The sequence below is a fragment of the Heteronotia binoei genome, chromosome 7 (genome assembly GCF_032191835.1).
Source record: "Heteronotia binoei isolate CCM8104 ecotype False Entrance Well chromosome 7, APGP_CSIRO_Hbin_v1, whole genome shotgun sequence".
Taxonomy (NCBI): domain Eukaryota; kingdom Metazoa; phylum Chordata; class Lepidosauria; order Squamata; family Gekkonidae; genus Heteronotia; species Heteronotia binoei.
In genome coordinates this window covers 12837456-12861191 of record NC_083229.1, presented here as the reverse complement: position 1 = coordinate 12861191, position 23736 = coordinate 12837456, and the positions used below count along the sequence as shown (strand labels likewise).

At 47.1% G+C, this 23736-nt stretch overlaps 2 protein-coding genes across 2 annotated transcripts; both read left to right on the top strand.

Annotated features, from left to right (window-relative positions):
* The first annotated feature begins 1271 nt into the window (after positions 1-1271).
* On the top strand, positions 1272-17644 carry LOC132574849 (mas-related G-protein coupled receptor member H-like). The gene is made up of 3 exons (XM_060243080.1): positions 1272-2258; positions 16229-16414; positions 17471-17644. The coding sequence occupies exons 1-3, from the start codon at positions 1272-1274 to the stop codon at positions 17642-17644; spliced, it is 1347 nt and encodes a 448-aa protein (XP_060099063.1).
* Positions 17645-18355: 711 nt separating this feature from the next.
* Positions 18356-19348, top strand: LOC132574847 (mas-related G-protein coupled receptor member H-like). Its single transcript, XM_060243078.1, has one exon. The coding sequence runs from the start codon at positions 18356-18358 to the stop codon at positions 19346-19348; it is 993 nt and encodes a 330-aa protein (XP_060099061.1).
* The last annotated feature ends 4388 nt before the right edge of the window (positions 19349-23736 follow it).

The window sequence follows — 23736 nt, the reverse complement described above, 5'->3', positions numbered from 1 at the left end:
AATGCCATTGGATTGCTGCTAAACATGTCCTTAGATACCTAAAGCATACTCTAGAGTTAAGCTTGTACATAACACCTGTTAAGGATCTAAAGGTGCATGCTTACGCAGATGCAAGTTTTGCTAGTGATCAGAGCACCCGGCAGTCAACCACCGGTCTGGCAATTTTCATGGGTGGTGTCCTGGTGGGGTGGAGATCTCTGAAACAACGACATGTGGCTCTCTCGACATGCGAGTCAGAGTATTCCGCACTCAGTACAGTCTGTAGTGAGTTAACCTGGTACAAACAGCTACTAGCTGACCTCGGTTTGTTTTACATAGAACCTATCACTGTGTTTGAGGACAATCAGGCGGCTCTAAAGCTAGCAACCAATCTTGGAGTTAAATCAAGTTCCAAGCACACAGACGTCAGGTTCCACAATGTAAAGCAATGCTTAACAGACAGGCTAATCACTCTGGAATACTGTGCAACGAGTGACAATATTGCAGACATTTTCACAAAGGCTCAGACACCATTTAAACATAAAGACAACTGCATAAAACTTGGTCTGAAGTGAAGTTGCAATATTACTGCCATGTTGTTGATATGTATGTGAACTATGAATGTAAATAGTTTATGATATCTGTATAGAATGTTTTTAGTTTCATAAGGGGAGGATGTCAGTGTTTGAGTTCCTTTAAGAACTAAACTGCTGAGTCAAGGTTATGCAACTAAAACTATACAGCTGTGATAGAAGTCACGAGAAGTCACAGGTGTAGCTCATGTTACCAATCAGGGTTAGGATTGGGTGGCTGCACTATATCTGTGGTAGCATTAGCCACAGCACTTTGCCTTGGTTACATGCCGTGCCTTGGCCTTGGGCGATGCTGTATGAATGACATATATGAAGGAGAAACTCTGTTGAACTGTTTCTTGGAAGGAGTGACTAACTGACTGACTTGCTGGATTCATGTAATGTATTGGACTGACCTTTGACTTCTCTATTGGACTGTGATTTGGTGCTGTATATTGGAGGACTGCTATTCTGTGTATGACCATTGCCTGTCTTGACTGCCTCTCCCGTCTAACCCAAAATATATCTGTTAACTGGCTGTTGTGGAGTCTGTGTTTTTACCACAGTGTTCTGGAGTGCACCCAACTATCTGCTCACTCAGGGGACCACACCTTCCTGCACATTCAAACTCTGTCAAAGCGTAAAGACAAGAAGTGAAGACAAGGATCCACAAAGCAGAAACTGAACATCACAACTGACATCACCTTGACTACTTTATTCATGATGGATGCTACTCCGGAAAATTTCAATAACCCTAATTATACTTACACCTCTTTCCCAGATGTCAGTAGAAATTATGATAATATTTCGGAAGATAATTCGTCTCATAACCACTTTGATCATGGAGGAGAGGAGAGTTTAAGAAGCAGCATAGTTATTCATATCACTGTATTGGTCATCTCCATTTTTGGAGCCATGGGGAATGGAGCTGTCATCTGGCTTCTTGGCTTCCGCATTAAGAGGAATCCTTTCATGACCTACATCCTGAACTTGGCCGTGGCTGATTTCGGGGTCCTCCTATTTGTTACGATTGCAATATCCAGATCAATATCAAAAATATTTATTTTTCATTTTCCCCTGGATGTGTTCTTCTCCCTGTTCCTATTAATGTACAGCGCCAGTCAATTTCTCCTGACGGCCGTCAGCATTGACAGGTGTGTGGCCGTCTTCTTCCCACTTTGGCATCAATGCAAGCGGCCCTCGCTTTTGTCCACCATTGTATGTGCGCTCATATGGGTCTTCTCTGTCTTCCTTACTGCAAGTACCTATGTGGTCATGTATCTTAAGCCACGCAAAACAATTCAAAACTTCTACCAGCTTATTGTGAACGCTGGGCTTTGCCTCCCAGTCATGACGATTGCAACTGTTTCCCTGTTCATCAGAGTCTGCTTTAAAACAGAGCAGCATCGAAGGGGAAGGCTTTTGACCATCGTCTTGTTTGCTCTTCTCTTTTTCCTCCTCTTTGCTTTTCCATACAATATCATATCCATCCTCATCGTTACTGACCACATCACGGCACATTTCACATTACACATAATACGTGGGGCAATTCTTTTAGCTTGTTTAAATAGCAGCGTCAACCCATACATTTATTTCCTGGTTGGGAGACGATGGAAGTCTAGACGCTGGGAGAGCATGAGGGTGATCCTCCAGAAGGTTTTCAGGGAGGAAGAAGGCTGTACTGAGGAAACCCCGGTTGCAACCCAGGTATGACGCCATTTCAAGCGGCAAAAGAGCCAGTTTGGTGTGGTGGTTAAGTGTGTGGACTCCTATCTGGAAGAACCGGGTTTGATTCCCCACTCCTCCACTTGCACCTGCTGGAATGGCCTTGGGACAGCCATATCTCTCATAGGAGTTGTTCTTGAAAGGGTAGCTGCTGTGAGAGCCCTCTCCAGCCCCACCCACCTCATAGGGTGTCTGTTGTGGGGGAGGAAGATAAAGGAGATTGTGACTGCTCCGAGACTCTGAGATTCAGGGTATGGGGCGGGATATAAATCCAATATCATCATCAAAAGCTTTTTCCTTTGCCACTAGGGTTGCCAGTCCCCAGGTGGTTGACAGGAGAAAACCAATATTCTCTCTCTTGCTTCTGAGAAGATCCGAGGAAGATGTAAATTCCACTTCAAATGATGATTCTTCAGTGTAACTTTTTCAGAAGCACAGTACGCACTGCAACGAGGTAGTACTTTATCTTCCCCTGTTTCGATAAAACTTTGACTAGCTTTTCGTAGAATTTATCAGAGTATGGCAAGATTTCATAGGCCTAACACACAATAAAGTTGCCATTCACGAGGTCTTGCCAAACTTAATTGTCTTGGATTCTCCATTATACCCTATGGGAATCAGTCTCCATAGGGAATAATGGAGCGCCCAGCAGCTATTTCCTCCCCCCCCTGCTTTCTGATGACCCTGAAGCGGGGGGAGGGCCTCCAAACCGGGAGATCCCCTGCCCCCACCTGGGGATTGGCAACCCTAGTTCCTACAAGCAGCTCTACAAACACTTGAAGGGCCAAGAGGAGGATAGTCCTGTCCTTCTAACAGGGCCTTTTTTTGTAGCAGGAACTCCTTTGCATATTAGGCTGCACACCCCTGATGTAGTCAATCCTCCAGAGATTACAGGGCTGTTATTAAAGGGCCTACTGTAAGCTCCAGGAGGACTGGCTACATCAGGGGTGTGTGGTCTGATATGCAAAGGCGTTCCTGCTACAAAAATAAAGCCCTGCAGAATGGAGTGCCAGGCAAGAAGAACGGAAGAGGAGGCCTTCTTCATGCTTATCTGTTCTGAAGAGGCTGTTCAATAGAGTGTTCTGTCATGGATAAGGCCAGGATTATAGAGGAACAGTTGTTGAGTTTAGCCTCCACCCCCCACAAAAACAAAAGATCATGAAGAATATTTCTGCACATCAGAATCAGGGCCGGCCTTAGAATGTGTCGTACCCTAGGCCAGGGGTGGCCAACGGTAGCTCTCCAGATGTTTTTGACTACAACTCCCATCACCCCCAGCCAGCATGGCCAACGGCTGGGGCTGATGGGAGTTGTAGGCAAAAAACATCTGGAGGGCTACCATTGGCCACCCCTGGCCAAGGCAAGACTACTTCTGGAGCCTCCCCCCCCCCCGCACTCATAACATCACTGAGTCACATGGGGGTGCCCAATTTGTCACCCCCAGAAGGCCGGCGCCCTAGGCAATCCCCTAGCTTGCCTAGTGGCAGGGTCAGCTCTGACCAGAACCAGATCTCAACTAGCATCTCAGCTACACATGCCCAAAAGGAGAGTTTAGTGACCCAGGAAAGAACAGCCTTGAAGAGGGGCAAGAAACAAAGGAGTAACAAAATAATACTGCCTTTTGATTTGAAGCCACGTAACCCATATTAATAGATATTATCGGCTGAGGCCCTCAAGTGAAAAAGGGCCTTGCGGGACCTTGCCCAGCTCCTCAAGGCCTGTAAAACAGTTCTATTTCGACTTGCCTTTAGTTAAATTACAGTATAAGTAGATGCCCAACATAGCTGAATTTAATAGTACCAACACTAGCACCAAAATTGTTTTAGATCATTTTAACTTGTTTTAAATTGCTTGATCGGTAAAGATTATTGTTAATTTTAATGGTTTGCTATTGTTTTATTGTCTGGGTTTGACTGCTGTTAGCCGCCCTGAGCCTGCTTCAGCAGGAAGGGCGGGATATAAATGCGAAGAAATAAATAAATAATAAATAAATAAAAAGGGTCTGAGAATGGCAGGAATATTCAGCTTCAAAGAAGTGAAGATAAAGTTCAAAGACGGGGTGTATTGGGCGAAGGCCAATAGATATTCAAATGTATGCGAAACTTGTAATCACTGTTTTAAAAACAGACTTCCTTGTGATAAAATTAGCAAGAGTGAACTGAAAAATGTTATAGAGTTCAGGTATAGATAATTTTGCAGGGTGATTGAAGTTATAACTCGTTAGCAAGAATGCACACCCTTGCATCAAGTGGGACAGCTAGCTATTGTAAAGAGATTATTTTAAAAACCTACAAATATGGGAAGTTGAATGGACTGAGGAGCTGCTTCTTAGACTGAGCTCCTCACTTATGACCTGTTTCTCTTTGTGAAAGATACTTTTATGGATTCATGTAATTATTCTATCTATGTAACTGTAATGGACTATTAAAAATTGGCTGAGACAACTGGCGTTGAAGATGCATACAGTTCTAGGGCAATAGAGTATAATATGGAAGCAAAATTCTCTAATAGTTTTGTGCGTGTTAAATTCAGAACAAACTAGAAAAGTTCTTGAGGTGTGCTCCTTGTCAGGAATCAAATTGTTCTGATACAGGAAAGCTGTATCAGTAGTGGGTGCTGTGAAAGACATGAGCTTGGATAGCTCAGCCAGTTGAGTCAAAGAAGAAGAAGAAGAAGAGACTGGATTTATACCCCACTCATCACTCAGAGCAGTTTACAATCTCCTTCCCTTCCTCAGCCCACAACAGACACCCTGTGGGGTAGATGGGACTGAGAGAGCTCTTTTGAGAACTGCTCTTGAGAGAACAGCTCTGAGAGAACTTGTTATTGACCCAAGGTCACCCAGCAGGCTTCCTGTGGAGAAGTGGGGAATCAAACCATTTCTCCAAGATTAAAGGCTGCACTCTTAACTACTACACCAAACTGGCATAGAATACTGATTGCCCCCCAAGTCGGAATAAAGAGGTGGACACAAGTGATTTGGTAAAAATATGGGCCACTTTATTAAATAATCCTAGCAACGACAAGGGCAACCAGAACTGCTTCCAGGTCAGGGCCAGGGGTCTCCACAGACCACTCCCCTGCCTTTTTTGCAGGCGAGAGACCCGGCCCCCCACCCGGAGCTGTGTGTCACAGCTCCCGTCAGGCAGGCCCAGCAGGGAGGCACGCACTGGAGGGCCCCAGTCACCAGACGCGTCTCTCAGCAAAAGGCACCCATCCAATCGAGTCTCCAGGACAGTCTGCATTCACACACCTTGGGTCACCAATGCCCAAAGGTTGATCCTGCCAGACCCCTAACTTCCCTAAAGGGGGAGGCTAACCGGTCCGCCCCAGGCCGCCTGGCACCAAAAACCCTGTAAAACCTGCCACAACTAAGGCCAAGTCTCTACTTAGGGCTTAGCACCCACCGAAACACCCAAAGCCAAAACCAGCCCTTGCCGAAGATCCTTCAGGAAAAGCATATTACCCTTTTCCAAGAGATGTACCCCATCCACTCTGGTCAGGATATTCCTTAGAAACATCTGGATGAGGCAAATAGCGGCCCAAACCACCCTGCAATATCTTACGGATCTCCTTATTTGCTCTGTAACGAGCCCCTCTCTATCCCAGCTGGATTCCAAGCACTGCGCCATACCAAGCGCGGAATCATGGCCGACCAAACTATAATGGTACCAGGTCATCTCTTCCTTATGTACTTGAAATCATCTCGGGCCTGCAAAATCAAAGTCTTACCCTTAACCAGCCCGAGATCAATCCCCCCCAGGTGAATAATCAAAACCTGAGGAGGAGGAGCCAAACACCCATGAAACAAAAGCGGGAGCAGGCCAGGCCACTGAAGACCCCGGCGCCCCTGCCATTCGACCGTAATATATTTGCTGAGCCCCAGCTGAGAGCCAACAGCAGTCCTCCGAGCTTGATGTGCCGCCCAAAACACATAACTGTGCCCTCAGATAAGAACTCGGCTCCTCCGGCCAGGAACAACAGCATCTAAAGAAAGAAACAAACAAGTTATGAAACCTAACCATAATTACCCCAGCTCCAACAAACAAAGCTATGAATGGAGCAAAGGACGAATATAACCTTTATAAGCCCTCGACAGCCAACGGCCGAGGCGCTGAATGGACAGAGCAGAATATCCTAAAACCACGGCCGTAGAGGCCGCCCCAATTCTAAAGGAGTGGGTACCAAACCTCACTCCCGACAACCCCAGAAGAGCTAAGGCCCTAGATTTCACTGCCCAAAACTGATGTTTTGTCAGAGGGCTGCCTCCAGAGTGACAAAACAACAACCCTTCGCAACCTCCCCTTACCGCCAAATAATCAGCCAATGCAGAAACTGGGCAAAGCTCAGCTTCCGAGCACAGACCAAGCTCCAAAAGAGTCTCCATACCCTGCTGGTCCGTCTTAGAATGACAGACGGTAAGAACCGTCTTACCCCCCGTTAACCTAACATCCCTAAATAACAACGCCCTACCTGAAACATACTTCCTGGAGCTTGCCACTAACTCACTAACCCTGAATGCCCCAAAAAAGGCCACCAAAGAGGCTGCATGAAACAAAACAGCCTCAAAATGAGATGCACAAACTGCACTCCAAACCCCTTTCAAACCCCTAAGAATCCCAGGAGACATAGGGCATCGGGTGTCAGGATTAGGCCCAACCTCTCTGGACCACCCTTCCAGCATCTTTCGAACACGAAAATCTGTGTTTCCTCCTTATACTCCAACACCTTGCTAGCAAAAGCCAGCGCAGACAGGCGTCCCCTAATCGATCGCATGGCCAATCCCTTACCATTTAAGGAAACACAGTAATGGAGCAACTGCTCCACCGGGAGGGGCCAAACAATGTGATACCCTTCCTCGGCCCTAAAGTCTTCAAACTGCCGCACAGCACGTTCGTAAGACTGGTGCTAGGCGCAATGGCTAGGCCTATCGCTCAGCAGGCCTCGGCTCTCCAATCAGCCATAGCTCCTGGGGCATTGGCGCCACCTCTTGATCGGCGTCCGGGGCCAGCTGACGAAACTTCTCCATCTATTTACGAGAGAGAGCGTCAGCCACCCCATTATTCACCCCAGGAACGTGCTTGGCCAAAAACAAAATATTAAGCCGCAGGCAACGCAGAGTGAAGGCCCTCACCAACCTCATAACCCGTCGCGATTTGGATGAAAGGGACTTAATAACATGAACAACTGCCATGTTACCACACCAAAAATGAATGGTGCGATCAACCATATTGCTCCCCCACAACCAAACCGCAACTAAAATGGGGAAAAATTCTAAAAAAGTGAGATCCCTGCACACGCCAGCCAGCACCCATGAATCCGGCCACACTTCCATGCACCAGTAGACCCCAAAACCCAATGACCCAGCAGCATCGGACATGACCTGAAGTCTCATGTCCTCCCTCCAAAAAGAAACCCCGTTAAAGGCTTCCAAAAACTCCTGCCACACCTGCAGGTCCTCCCTCATGCTGCTGGTAACCCTAGTCCTATGCTGGGGCAAACGAAGGCCCGCCATAGCATCACAAAACCTGCGCAAAAAGGCCCTTTCGGGGGTAACCACTTTGCAAGCAAAATTAAGGTGCCCCACTAACTGCTGAAGCTCAAGAAGCGTAACCTTCTTCTTGAGGAGGAAAGTCCTAATCTTACCCCTTAAATCCTCCAGCTTCTGACCAAGAATCCTGGACAATTGCGTTAGGGTGTCCAACTCAATACCCCAAAAACACAAGGCATTGGGCCGGGCCTTCCGTTTTCTCCTCGGCTAATGGCACACCCAACTCAGTGGCCAGCTCTATAAAACCAGACAACAACTGAGCGCAACGTCCAGTACCAGCAGGACCCACAAACAGGTAGTCATCCAAATGATGAACAACATCCTGCAAACCCACTTTCTCACGCGCAGCCCATTCAAGGAATGTGCTGAAACACTCGAAAGCTGCACATGATACAGAGCAGCCCACAGGCAAAGCCCTGTCCGTGTAAAATTGCCCTGCAAAAGAAAAACCCAAAAGCGCGAAATCATCCGGATGGACAGGGAGAAGGCGAAATGCAGATTTGATATCGCATTTTGCCAGCTCAGCCCCCTGACCACAGCGTCGAGCGACGCCCATGGCCTGATCAAAGTATACCTAAATGAGCAAAGCTCCCTGGGGATCCCATCATTAGCAGAAGAACCCTTGGGGTAAGAATGGTGGTGAATCAAACAAAATTCACCAGGCGCCTTCTTCGGGACCACCCCCAAAAGGGAAACCCTAAGGTTAACCACCGGAGGACTAGCAAATGGGCCCAAAATCCTGCCCTCAGACAGCGCCTTGGCAATCTTAGCCTCCACTATATGTTCTAAACCATTAACCGAACTAAGGTTCCGAGACCAAGTTGAAACCTGAGAACCCTGAAAAGGAATTCTAAAACCCAATGTAAAACCCTGCAACAGATATAAACTATCGGCCCTACGTGGGTACCTGAGTAGCCACCGTTCAAGAGGTCCCAGATTTATCGGGCTGGGGCCCTTTTCCAACTTGGGAAGAACCCCCACTCCCTCTCTGTCTCTTCTGACCCTTCCGTGGCCGAACTCTTGGACAGTTATTAAAGGAGTGTGGGCCGGCGCACAGGGGGCATTCATGCTTGAACTGGCAAGCTTTCCGGTTACACACCCCCTGTGAGCCAAACTCCCAACAAAGCAAGCGGGGTTGAACCGCCTGCCCCGCCGAACCGCGGGAAGATGAAGAAGAAGAAGAAGCCTGAGAGGAGGAAGCCTCAGCAACTAAATGGCTGCTGTCAGAGCGGTTGCCCAAGTTAGGCCAAGCTGGTGACATCACCTACAGCCACAACTGCTGATGTATCCGATCCCAGGGAAGGGAAGGGTACAAGGCGGCCCTCATCCTGAATTCCTGGTCATATTGAATCCAGGCCGGGCTGCTGAACATCGTATACCCTTTGTATATGATGTCCATGTACTGGATTAGCGCTGCCGCCCGCCAGGGCTGAGCATGCGCTATCACCCTTGCATAAATAAAAAAAACCCCGGAAGCCAATTGGCCCAGGTCCGATCAACCTTCCTCTTCCTTAGCTTCTCCTTCTCCTTATTGTCAAGTTCCTCGACTTTTTTTTCCAACGCCCGAAATAAAAGGGAGAATATATCTACATATTCACCTTTTAGTATCTTATCTCTTGTGGCCGGCAAAAGGTGAAACTGAACCATACGGGGAAGGTAAACCCCAACCCCCGGCTAAGGGAGGTGTGACCCCCAACTGCCCTGCCCCCGGCCAATTCCCCCACGATCCAAACTGACCCTGCAACCAAGCCCAGCTAGTCTGAGGCCCCGCACCTCCAGCAGAAGTGGCTGCACTCTCAGAAGCCACACCAGCGCCAGCAGGTGTAGCTGGACCCCAGGCCCACATGGCCAGACAAGCCCTGTGCAAGCCTCAGCACCATCACCAACCTTACCTGGAAGTCCGCCAGGTACCAAAGCGGTACTTGCACCACCCGCTCCAGAAGAAGTGCCAGCTCCAGCATCCAGAACACCAGAACCCAAAGTTCCTCCGGGAGCAGCCGTGGACCTGCCTTCTAAAATAGATAAATGAGTCAATATATCGGCCTGAAAAGCCATCTTTGAAACAAGCCCCTTCTTAGAACCGGACGATGGTGGTAACCCAGACACCTGTTCAAGGGCACACAGCCTCGCAAGAATAGCCGCATTCACCGGTTTGGTGTGGCGAGCCGGTTTGGTGTAGTGGTTAAGTGTGCGGACTCTTATCTGGGAGAACCGGGTTTGATTCCCCACTCCTCCACTTGCACCTGCTAGCATGGCCTTGGGTCAGCCATAGCTCTGGCAGAGGTTGTCCTTGAAAGGGAAGCTGCTGTGAGAGCCCTCTCCAGCCCCACCCACCTCACAGGGTGTCTGTTGTGGGGGAAGAAGGTAAAGGAGATTGTGAGCTGCTCTGAGACTCTTCGGAGTGGAGGGTGGGATATAAATCCAATATCATCATCATCATCATCATCATCATCATCACTTCATCCTCCCCCTCCTCATCAGAAGATGAAAGAGGTGGGGGACGTTTCTGCGGAGGCTTAGGAGCCTTACGTGCAGGCTGCTTGCCCTTAGACTTTCCTACTCCTTTACGTCCAGACATTCCCCTAATTAAAAAGGAATGCCAGCAAAAGAGGAAACAAAAAACACAGACCCTAAGATGGCCACCCCTAAAATCACCACTAAAATGGCCGCCGCCCTGGCACAGGCTGAGAGCCTGTAAAATGGCCACCCCAAAGAAGAAGGAATGGATAAAAAATGGCCTCTCAAACCACCACCTAAGATGGCCGCCGCCTTAACACAAACTTAAATGTTTTTATAAAAATGGCCGCCCCGCTCCCACCAAGAAGAAGGAGCAATGGCCGCCAGCAGAAGACTCACCAGGAAGATCACCTATCCACCCCAACCTTAACAGCAACCGGAGAGGCTCTAGCTTTGAGGATGATTCCTTCAGTAAAGAATCAGACCCTAGTGGTCTCACCTCTGCCTACCAACTAATGCAGCCCTTGCTTAGCCTCTAATCACCAGTAACTTTAAAGAACGGGGGGTGTGTGTGTGTTTGGCGGGGAATAAAATATTACCGCTCCACCTACAACAAAAGAGCCCCCCAGCCTTCGCAAAGCAAAGGCAAGATAAGCCCCCCCCCCCCCCCCCGCTATCAACACGACCACACCAATCAATCCGACAACGCTCCTTTAACAATCTGCAGATCAAAAGAACCAGGCCCCAAACGGCCTTGCCTGAATCCCTCATTGCTGGCACGGAGCGATAGAAGCACGCTCCTTTACTGCTGAGCAACGTCGAGGGACTGACAAGAGGGGGTGGAGGGCCTCAAGAGGCACGTTCAAACCCCGCCCCCTAAAGTCACACCTGAAGCACGCGCGAAAGTCCACTCTCCCGTCCTGGGAGGCAAATGGCCCTCAGCAGCCAAGCCGCGAGGCGGCAGGCTACCGAAGACTCAATTTTTATCAGATATCATTAAGTATTTTATTATATTTTATCAGGGGTTTTTTTTGTGTGTAGCAGGAGCTCCTTTGCATATTAAGCCACACACCCCTGATGTAGCCAATCCTTCAAGAGCTTATAGGGCTCTTAAGACAGAGATTCTGTAAGCTCCAGGAGGACTGGCTACATCAGGGGGCATGGCCTAATATGCAAAGGAGTTCCTGCTACAAAATAGCCTTGTATTTTATGCATTATTTTAAAATATATATATATATTTTAAAAAATCATTATGCTACCTGCTCTGGATACATTAGGCTTCCCAACCCTCCCGCCCTGGCGGGGGACCCCAGGATTTCCAGCCTCTTCCCCCACTCCCCAAAAAAACGGAAGCGGGGGGAGGGGGAAACGGCACCAAGGAGCATGGCGAGCCGCCCTATCCCGGAGCGGGAGACGCCGCCGCGCCGCTGCTGCCCCCTCCCCGCCCACCGCAGCTGCTCCTCCGAGATGGGCCCAAGCTGAGCCCAGCTCGGAGGAGCAGCCACGGCGAGCGGAGAAGAGGCGGCAGCTGCGCAGCAGCATCGCCCGCTCCGAGACGGGGCGGCTCGCCACACTCCCCGGTGCCGTTTCTCCCCCCTCCCCCCTAGCTCCACCCCAGTGTCTCCTGGCTCCACCCCCAAAGTCTCCCGGCTCCACCCCCAAAGTCCCCAGATATTTTTGGAGTTGGACTTGGCAACCCTAGGATACATGGAGACCAGGATACAGACCCAATAAACAGGCTAGATGGCCATCTGACAGTAATGCTGATGCTGTGAACTTAGATCATGAGAAGGAGGGCAGGAGAGGTTGCATCAATGCTCAGTTCTCGTGGCCTGTTCTTATACTCACAGGCAGGGGTCGTTTTGTAGAAAAAAATAGGCGGTGGAGCTCATTAGCATAGCTCATTAGCATATGCTGCCCCCCCCCAGCCAAAAGCAACCTAATGCAAGAAAGGAGAGCTCTGGGTGAGGAAGGCCTGCAGGCCTCGCTTGCCTGGGGCTCTCCTTGCCAGTCAAAAGGCCAGCAAGGCCACTTGGCACCCCAAATCACATAAGAAACGGAGAAGGTGTGATGTGGGCTTCTGCAGGGATTAATGAGGGCTGCTGGGGGGCGTGGCAAAGCCCCTGGTGACTGGCTGGCTGCCCACTCTCCTAATCCAGGGACCATTATGCGGCTCCACCTACTATTCAATGGACAAGGTAGGTAGGTGGGGAGGAAGAGGGGGGACCTTCAGAAAGGTTCAGGAGCTGCGCTCCTGTGAGCTCCTGCTGAATCTGAGGCCTGCTGACAGGGAAATGCCAATCACCACTTTGGGATCAGGCAGACATTTTTCTCCAAGTCAGTTTGGCCAGGGATCCTGAAGATTTTTTTTGCCATCTTCTGGGCATGGAGCAGGAGTCACTGGGTGTTTGTGTGTTGGGGGGGGGGAGGTGTTTGTGAATGTCCTGCATTGTTAGGCGATTGGTATAGATGACCTTGGAGGCCCTTTCCATTTCTATGATTCTATGATTTTAAATCTATCACCTAGGAGATTATTCTAAATCTTAAGCAAATGGGTTCATACTGGGTCAAGAATGTCCAACAGAAGCGTGGAGTTTTCAGCTTTGATCGGGCAAATCACCTCTGGGGCTATGGGGGCCAAAGTAAATGCCAGCCTTTTCATTAGGGTTGCCAAGTCCAATTCAAGAAATATCTGGCGACTTTGGGGACGGAGCCAGGAGACTTTGTGGGTGGAGCCAGGAGCAAGGCTGTGCCAAGCATCATTGAACTCCAAAGGGAGTTCTGGCCATCGCATTTAAATGGACCGCACACCTTTTAAATGCCTTCCCTCAATTGGAAATAATGAAGAATAGGGGCACCTTCTTTCAGGGCTCATAAAATTGAGTCCCCTAGTGCAGTCTTTTTAAAACTTGGAGGGTATTTTGGGAAGATGCATTGGATGCTATGCTGAATATTTGATGCCTCTACCTCAGAAAACAGCCTCCCCAGAGCCCCAGATACTCGCAGATCAATTCCCCATTGTACCCTATGGGAATCGATCTTCATAGGGAATAATAGAGTGCCCAGCAGATATTTCCCCACCACCACGCTTTCTAATGACCATGAAGCGGGGGGAGGGCCTCCAAACGGGGGGATCCCTTGCTTCCACCTGGGGATTGGCAACCCTACTTTTAATCCATCATTGCTGAACAGGTGTTTAGCACTTTAAAAGGTAAAGGAGATGACCTGGTACATTCATGAGGATCTTAGAGCCGTGCCCATAGCTATTCAGCATCGTTAGATTTAAAACTTAAGAGTTCTGAACGCTAGATTAATATGCCACAAACCATCCATTTTGCAGCACAGGGGGAAAAAATGAATTCCCAAGATTTCAGTCCTCAAGCTACATTAGACGGCCAGGCCCTCACTTGAAAACATCTTTGCACTCTTTACAAATATAAAGCTCAACTTTCTCTTGAGACATAAGACCTTAGAAGCAATTTCCTCCCCACTTAAGGGCTTTCAGGAATATTTTGGGAGAAGTGGAGGATTTCCAATGCTAATGGATGCCCCCTCCTGGATGTCTGGTCAGTGCATCTTGATGCAGAATCTGTGCCCCACCCTGTTGAATCAAGCCAAGTATCTCTTCATTATTCTCTAGCTTGGATTGGATAATCTGCACTGGATGGAGAAATTCAGAAAAGCGATCGAGACCAAGATCTTAAAATTCTGAAGGGAATGCCTGAAATCCTTTTTTATCCATTGCGAGACAGGGGTTTCAACTGGAAAAAGGTAGGAGCTGGAAGCTTTTGCTTGGTTTTGGATTCTTCTTCACCATCTTTCTTTCTTCAGCCTTTTCTTTCTAAGTTAAAGTATACTGTTCAGTCCCTGAGTTTTAAGATAAACCTGAGAACACAGGGATAGTTCTCCTTCTATGCAAATTGAAGTCTAACCCTTCCTAAATGCATTCATTTCCATGCCTCCCTTGAAGGTTCCATTTCCATTCTTTTTGTTATGGCCCTCCACTTCCAAAACTTCCACTGGAAATTTCTCACAAGTTCCTTATTCAGCGATGAATTCCTTTGACAGATTCTAGAGTAGATCCAATTCATACTGAACATTCTGGAAGTTTCTCTACATCATTTGTGCATGTATATCTTACTATTCTTGCAGTGTAAGAAGAGGAGAAAGATCTGAAATGTGGGATCTAAGATGAGTATCAAGCATCGATATTTCGAATAAACAAGCTTTTGTTTAAATCAGACTCATTTTATTGATAATCCAATACTTGCTCCAAGGAACGATACCTTGGAAGTGATACAGAATTTCACACAACGCACAGTCTTATAGGCGACTTCAAAGGCAAAGTTGCAGATAGCTTCAAAAGCATCACACACTGATGTGAATTGCATAGAAGGTTCAAAGGGTACTATCAACTATTCATTTGGGTACTACAACTTCTCTTGGCTCCCACACATTCCTTGCTTGCTGATAAGACATATGGATGGGAACTCGTGGGAGAGGCATTTTACTTACAATGACAAGGTTACTTGTATATCCTGAATCACTGAGAGTTACCAGGTGCGGGGAAGGCTTTGAAGGAGAGTCTTTATGCAGAAAAGGAAAAGAGTGCAGAGAGGGGGGATAGATGAGTATAGAATGAATATCGATTCAAGAACCAGAAATATCATGCTTGACAATGAGCCCCCTTGCACCATGCACTTACTGGTTTGTGAAAATCTATAAAAGGGAAGTATTTCGAAGGCTTTGAATAACAGAACAATTGATATTGAAGAAACCATCTTCAGATCCTACAGGACTGAAAAATTATGAAATCAAAGGAATTAAAAATGGTGCAGTGGGGGGAAAGAATAGTTCTACTCCATTACGCTGCCCCTGTACATTTTACCTCCACTTCTTCAGTAACAGATAATAGTATCAAGCAATTCCCATAGCAACAGAATTTCTCTCCACCATCTCCAGTTCAAAGGACCAGGCAGTAGATGATGGGAAAGACCTTTGCCTGAGACTCTGAAGAACTGAGGCCACTCTGAGTTGACAATACTGACCCTTAAGGACCCTGATTTGGTATAATGCACCTTCATGTGTGGGGGAAAAAAAAATCAGCATTTTCTCTGATACCGGATTTTCATCTGATCATCCTCAGCCTATCATTGCTTCAGTCTGGCATAGGATATTCATGTTTCTGTAGGAGGATAATTTTGATCCCAATTGAAAATGTATTGTTATATTCATTCATATAGATGGAAAAGCACAATAACAAAATAATTAAGAACATACAGAATGAAACTCGTCAATTAAAACCTAGATAGGGTTGCCAATCCCCAGATGGGGGCAGGGGATCCCCTGGTTTGGAGGCCCTCCCCCCACTTCAGGGTCATTGGAAAGCAGTGGGAGGGGGGATAGAAATGTTTGCTGGGCAATCCATTATTCCCTATGGAGACCGATTCCCATAGGGTATAATGGATAATTGATCTGTGGGTATCTGGGTCCCTAGGGGGTGTTTTTTAAGGTAGAGGCACCAGATTTGCAGCATAGCATCCATCGCCTCTTTTCAAAAGACCCTCCAAGTTTCAAAAAGATTGGATCAGGGGGTCCAATTCTGTGAGCCCCCAAAGAAGGTGCCCCTATCCATTATTTCCAATGGAGGGAAGGCATTTAAAAGGTGTGTGATCCCTTTAAATGTGATGGAGTTCAGTTATGCTTGTCACAATCTTGCTACTGGCTCCATCTCCAGTGTCTCCTGGCTCCACCCCCAAAGTATCCCGGCTCCACCCCAAAAGTCCCCAGCTATTTCTTGAATTGGATTTGGCAACCCTAAATCCAGACCACCATGAAGGAACAGGGCTTGTAAGCCTTTTCCTATACCTTGAGGTCGGCCCTTGAGGTGGGAGTGGAGTTTGGAAAACCTTGCAGTCCTCCAGTGTCTCTGGTTGGTGCCTAGGCCTCTTTCCCTTTGCTTGCTGCAGGGACTCCAAAACAAACTTCTGCTGCCACCAGTGACTCAGAGGATACATCCTGCAAAACAGGGTCGTACCGGGTTGCGGTGTCTTCCCACATCAACCTGCCCGCTAGCAAGGAGCTGAATTCCCACAACCCTACATTTCCAAGTTATCACACTGCAGAGATGGTGAGCTGACCGACTTCCCCTCCAAGTTGCTCTGCTTTTTGTAGCAAGACTGAATAGGTGTGTTGCTGTTGCTGTCAGCTTGTATGCCTTGAAGTTTGCTTTATTACCTGAAAGGTTTATTTACTGTGAACTAACCCTGCAAATCCTTACTTTACTAACACCAGTGTTACAGGGGAATGTGAAGGGTGGACGGGGAGGGGTGATGAAGGTGCCAAAGGCCTTTGAAGTAGAAAACATCTAGCTAGTTCCCAGGCGCCTGGCCGGGACGAGCAAGGCCACAGCAGGGGAGGAGAGACAGGCTGTGTATGTGGGAAGATAACAGATATGGGAACTGGTTACTTTCAGCAGAAAGGCCCCAACTTTATTATGAGAAGTGATTTAAAACCCCTATGCTTTGATGCATGCCAGTAAATGCCTATGCCTGTGTCCATTTTGCTATTAGTATCAATGAACCTGCGTAGTGAGTAGTATTGCTGTATCTCAATAAATGGAAACTTTGTTTTGAACAAAGACAAGTGTATTCCTTCTTGGAACTTCAATGCCTCTGCGCTGACAGTTGCCAAGATCCAATAAAGCATTCAAAGTACGTTAAAATGTACTAAAAATTAATCAATTGATTAAAAAAACCCTGACCTGGATAACCTAGCCAAGCCCAATTTTATCATATCTGAGCTTCAGTAGGAAGCAGGATCGGATCTACATGTTTTTGAGGGAGGGGGGCAAAATTAAAAAAACGATGCCCCCTTTTGGGCCATTCTATATTATGGTCCCATAGAATACAATGGACTCCATACCCAATTTGGCACCCCCCTCTCCGTTGGCTCCTGGGGCAAGCACCTCCCTCTGCCCCCCCCCCTAGATCCGGCTCTGGTAGGAAGGTTCAGTAGGATCAGAGTCCCATGATGGGGCTGTGAATACTGGGATTGGGCTGTAAATACTCCATGCGATGGTCCTGAATGTCCAGACCCTGCAACAATTCCAGAACCGCCTAAGCCAGAATGGTGCTTTCACTTCTCAGATCAAAAAGACCTGTAAGCACGGACCTGTTCATAGCAGTCAGGGAATCGGGGGCAAAATAACTGCATCCCTGTCGACTTGGGAACGTTCAGTCTGGAGAACAGGATGCTGAAGGAGGACATCATCGCTCTCTTCCAGTATTTGAAAGGCTGTCGCTTAGAAGAGGGGCAGGGAGCTGTTCCTGATAGCACCGAAGAACAGGACTCACAGTGACGGGTTTAAATTATGGGTGGAAATGGATGTGGGGGTGGGAGAGATATACAGAAATAGTAGTTCAGCAGTGGAGCTGGCTGCCTAGGGAGGTGGTGAGCTTTCCTTGATGGGCAGGGTTCAAGTAACAGCTGGATGAATGCTTGTCAGGGATGCTTTAGGCAGATTCTGCATTGATCAGGGGGTTGGATTACATGGCTTGCAGAGAAGAAGAAGAAGATATTGGATTTATATCCCACCCTCCACTCCAAAGAGTCTCAGAGCGGCTCACAATCTCCTTTACCTTCTCCCCCACAACAAACACCCTGTGAGGTGGGTGGGGCTGGAGAGGGCTCTCCCAGCAGCTGCCCTTTCAAGGACAACTTCTGCCAGAGCTATGGCTGACCCAAGGCCATTCCAGCAGGTGCAAGTGGAGGAGTGGGGAATCAAACCCGGTTCTCCCAGATAAGAGTCCACACACTTAACCACTACACCAAACTGGCTCTCCACATAGAGAGTCCTTCCAGCTCTATGATATTATGATATTATGAAATTAACCTCACCAGTAACCCATTTTCAAATCGAATGATCTTCAGCTGTTTATTCACAAAGCAAGATTTTAATCTCCCGTTGTCTCCTTTCTCCTAGGAGAAGTGTAAAGACAAGAATTAAAAACAAGAATGCACAAAGCCAAAATTGAGCATCACAACCAACATCAACATGTCAACTCTTTCCATGATGGGTGCTGCCCTGGAACATTTTAAAAACTGTAATTATACTTACCCTTCTTTCCCAAATGTCAGTAAAAATTACGATTATATTTCAGAAAACATTTCAACTCATAACTTTTCTGAGAATGGAAGAGAAGAGAGTTTTGTCGTTCACGTTCCAGAAGTTATTTCTATCCCTTTATTGGTCATCTGCATTTTCGGAGTCTTGGGGAATGGAATTGTCATCTGGCTTCTCGGCTTCCGCATTAAGAGGAATCCTTTCATCACCTACATCCTGAACTTGGCTGTGGCTGATTTTGGAGTCCTCCTGTCCGTTATAGTTGAGCTTCTTAGCTTGCGGTTTATATCTAGTTCTGTTTTTCTTAACATTTACAAGGTCTTCTTTTTCCTGTCCCTAGCAATGTACAGCGCTAGTCAATTTCTCCTGACGGCCATCAGCATTGACAGGTGTGTGGCCGTCTTCTTCCCTTTTTGGCATCAGTGCAAGCGACCGCCGCGTTCTTCCACCATTGTGTGTGCGCTCACATGGGCCCTCTCCATCCTGCTTACTGCAATGACCATCGCTTTCACACATTTTAATCCATGGGAAAAAAATATCGGAAGCTTCTGCCAGTTGATTTTGAATGCCGTGCTTTGCCTCCCAGTCATGACTATTGCTGCCATGGCCCTGTTCCTCAAAGTGTGTTTGAAAGAACAACAGCACCGGAGGGGAAAGCTTTTGACCGTCGTCTGCCTCACCCTTCTCTTCTTCCTCCTTTTTGCTTTTCCATATAATGTCATCTCCATCCTCAGTGGTTTCAATCATGTATCAGTGAACATAAAACGTGTCGCAGCTCTATTAATCTGCTTAAACAGTGGCGTCAACCCAGTCGTTTATTTCCTGGTTGGGAAACCATGGAAGTCTAGAAGTAGGGAGAGCATGAAGATAATCCTCCAGAAGGTTTTCAAGGAGGATAAAAGCTGTACTGAGGATACCCAACTTGAAAGCTGGGTATGATGCCATTCCAAGAGCCAAAAGCTTCTTAAGAACATAAGAGAAACCATGTTGGATCAGGCCAATGGCCCATCCAGTCCAACACTCTGTGTCACACATAGGAACGTAAGAGAAGCCATGTTGGATCAGGCCAAATAGCCCATCCAGTCCAACACTCTGTGTCACACATAAGAACCTAAGAGAAGCCATGTTGGATCAGGCCAATGGCCCATCCAGTCCAACACTCTGTGTCACACAGTGCCCAGACAACCCAGGTGCCATCAGGAGGTCCATCAAGACACTAGAAGCCCTCCCATTGTGCCCTCGCAAGCACCAAGAATACGGAGCATCACTGCCCCAGGCAGAGAGTTCCAACAATACCCTGTGGCTAATAGCCACTGATGGACCTCTGCTCCACATATTTATCCAATTTCCTCTTGAAGCTGGCTATAAGAACATAAGAGAAGCCATGTTGAAATTCTTCCTTTGTCACAGGCAGGTTCCAATGTGGTGTTCAATTGCAAAATGCACAAAGAAAACCTGTAGGGTGGACACATTCCGTTGCAAAGTCTTTTTAAAATTAAAAGTCCTTCTCTAGACAGTGCCTGGCATCTTTTGAAGAAGAATCACACCACTGCAACTGGAAAGAAAAGGGTTAGCATGACAGCAGGGCTCTTTGGCAATCCCTTTTCTCTTCCAAAAACACCTGAAACCTTCTCTCTGAGTTGAAACAAGCAATCCTCCTACAGCCATGTAGAAATGTTCTGTTCCATAAGGTAATGGAGCAGAGGTCCATCAGTGAATATTAGCCACAGCGTATTGTTGGAACTCTCTGTCTGAGGCAGTGATGCTCTGTATTCTTGGTGCTTGGGGGGGGGGGGCACAGTGGGAGGGCTTCTAGTGTCCTGGCCCCACTGATGGACCTCCTGATATGAACATATGAAGCTGCCTTATACTGAATCAGACCTTCGGTCCATCAAAGTCAGTATTGTCTACTCAGACTGGCAGCGGCTCTCCAGGGTCTCAAGGTGAGGTTTTTCATGCCTACCTGCCTGGACCCTTTTTATTTGGAGATGCCGGGGATTGAAACTGCTTACCAAGCAGATGCTCTACCACTGAGCCACCGTCTCTCCCAAATGGCACTTTTTTGGGGGGGGGCACTGTGTTACAAAGAATGTTGGACTGGATGGGCCACTGGCCTGATCTAACATGGCTTCTCTTATGTTCTTTCTCCTATATTTTTATGTTCTTCTCTTACATTCTTACATTTTGTAAGACAAAACTATTTTAAAAATAAGAAAGAAGCTGAGATGTCAGACTTGAGCCTCATCAATGAAGTCAATCACTTCCCATTTCCAGAAATTCACAGTCCCCCTGAGGGAAAAAGGTGACCATAAATTGGTTATCCTTTGAGGTGCTACAGGATTATAAAAAGTGGCCAAACATGGGGAAGAGCTATGGTTTGGTGGTAGAACACCAAACTCAAGGGCCTCTTGATGGCACTTGGGTTTTTTGGCCTCTGTGTGACACAGAGTGTTGGACTGGATGGGCCGTTGGCCTGATTCAACATGGCTTCTCTTATGTTCTTATGTTCTAACTCTACTTGCCCTTTGTGGCTAGAGCTACATGTAGGACCAGTCCTGAAGAGAACCAGTTTGGTGTAGTACTTAAGAGTGGCAGCACTCTAATCTGGAGAACCAGGTTTGATTCTCCACTCCGCTTCCACATGAAGCCAGCTGGGTGACTATGGGTCAGTCACAGTTCTCTCAGTACTCTCTCACCCCCACCTACTCAACAAGGTGCCTGATGTGGGGAGAGGAAGGGGAGGTAATTGTAACTGCTCTGAGAAGCTGTTTTGAAACTCTGTCAGGTAGTGAAGGGCAGGGTATAAAACTAACTCTTCTTCAGGTAGTGGAGGGCAGGGTATAAAACCTCCTCTTCTTCTTCTTAAATCTTTATAGAATTCCGTTTATCTGCATTTCTGCACTGTACCACCAGGGATGCAAAATCATCACCAATCTATATTGGATGTGTACAGTTTTATTATGCAAAGGAACTAACCATATATGCCCTGGCTATTGACAGTCCCCATCATTGATATCTAAAATTTACAGCTCAGCTAACATCCCTGTTATTGTCACTCCTTGCTGAATTGGTTGATCATTTTTTTAAATGTTTGTTATGTTTTTGTCTGTATTTTCAACTGATGCATTGCCTGTGCAAAATACTTGATTGAACATATGTGAGTTGTGCATGACTTCTTTTGGAACCTTGAATAAAACTTCGTTGGACTCAAACTTTATTCTAGGAAAGGGTATACTGTTGTTTTAACCGAGTAGATTCACCTGGGGTCAATAAGGTCAAAGAAAAGAACGGAGTTTTCAGCTTTGATCACACAAATCACCTCTTGGGCTATGGGGGCCAAAATAAGTTCCAACCCTTAATCTATCATCACTGAACAGGTGTTGGGCGCTTTAAAAGGTAAAAGAGATGATGCTGTGCGTTCACGAGGAACTTAGAATCTGTGCTCATAGCTGTTCAGCGCCAATAGATTTAAAACTTTGGGTTAAGAACATCAGATTAATATGCCACAAATCATCCATTTTAGAGCACAGAAAGAAAAATGGAACTCCCAAGATCTCCATTCTCCCAAGATCTCCATTAGACTCCCAGACAATCGCTTGAAAATACCTTTGCACTGTTTACCAATGCAAAAAGCAACTTTCCCTTGAGACATAAGATCTTAGATGCAATTTCCTCCCCTCATAAGGGCTTTCAAGAACATCTTGGGAGAACTGCAGAATTTCCTATTTTTAATGCATGCTCCTTCCTGGGTATCTGGTCAGTGCATTTGGATGTAGACTCTGTGCCCCACCCTGTTGAATCAAGTCAAGTATCTCTTCGTTGTTCTCTAGCTGGGGTTGGGTAATCAGCACTGGATGGACAAATTCCTTTAAAATCAAAAAAGTGATCAAGACCAAGATCTCAAAATTCTGAAGGGAATATCTGAAGTTTCTTTTCCAAGTCTCTCTTAGTTGTTCTCTAGTTGGGGTTGGATGATCAGCATTGGATGGACAAATTCCTTTAAAATAAAAAAAGTGATCATTAAATTTTTTCTAAATTCTGAATAGAATGTCTGAAGTATCTTTTCGTCTATTTTGAGACGGGATTTGGACTGGGAAAAGGTAGAAGCTGGAATCTTTTTCTTTGTTATCAATTCTTCTTTCCCATCTTCTTTCTTCAACCTTTTCTTTCTAAGTTAAAATATACTGTTCAATCCTTGAATTTTATGGTAAACCTGGGACCAGTTTTGCACTATGCTTGTTCTGGGGTGGAGAGCCCTTTTGCTACCGGGGCTTCTCTCTGTTGTTGCACAAATTGCTCTGGAAGAAGAAGAAGAAGATGACATTGGATTTATATTCCGCCCTTCACTCAGAGTCTCGGAGTGGCTCACAATCTCCTTTATCTTCCTCCCCCACAACAGACACCCTGTGAGGTGGGTGGGGCTGGAGAGGGCTCTCACAGCAGCTGCCCTTTCAAGGACAACCTCTGCCAGAGCTATGGCTGACCCAAGGCCATTCCAGCAGCTGCAAGTGGTGGAGCGGGGAATCAAACCCGGTTCTCCCAGATAAGAGTCTGCACACTTAACCACTACAGGGGAAGAAGGTCTATGAGAGCTATGGCTGAACCAAGGCCATGCCAGCAGGTGCAAGTGGAGGAGTGGGGAATCAAACCTGGTTCTCCCAGATAAGAGTCCGCACACTTAACCACTACAGGGGAAGAAGGTCTATGAGAGCTATGGCTGACCCAAGGCCATGCCAGCAGGTGCAAGTGGAGGAGTGGGGAATCAAACCTGGTTCTCCCAGATAAGAGTCCACACACTTAACCCCTACAGGGGAAGAAGGTCTATGAGAGCTATGGCGGACCCAAGGCCATTCCAGCAGGTGCAAGTGGAGGAGTGGGGAATCAAACCCGGTTCTCCGAGATAAGAGTCTGCACACTTAACCACTACAGGGGAAGAAGGTCTATGAGAGCTATGGCTGACCCAAGGCCATACCAGCAGGTGCAAGTGGAGGAGTGGGGAATCAAACCCGGTTCTCCCAGATAAGAGTCCGCACACTTAACCACTACACCAAACTGGCTCTAGAGCTGCAAGTTGGTGTGCCTCTATTCTGCAGCAAGTGGAATACATTTATCAGCGTATCCGCTTGCTGCAGAATAGCAGCATGCCAACTCGCAGCTCCGGGGCAATTTGTGCGAAAACGGAAAGAAGTCCCAGTAGCAAAAGGGCTCTCCATCCTGGAACAAGCATAGTGTGAAATCGGTTTAAGTAAACAGGGATAGTCCTCATTCTATGCAAAATGAAGTCTAACCCTTCCTAAATGCATTCACTTCCGTACTTCCCTTGCAGG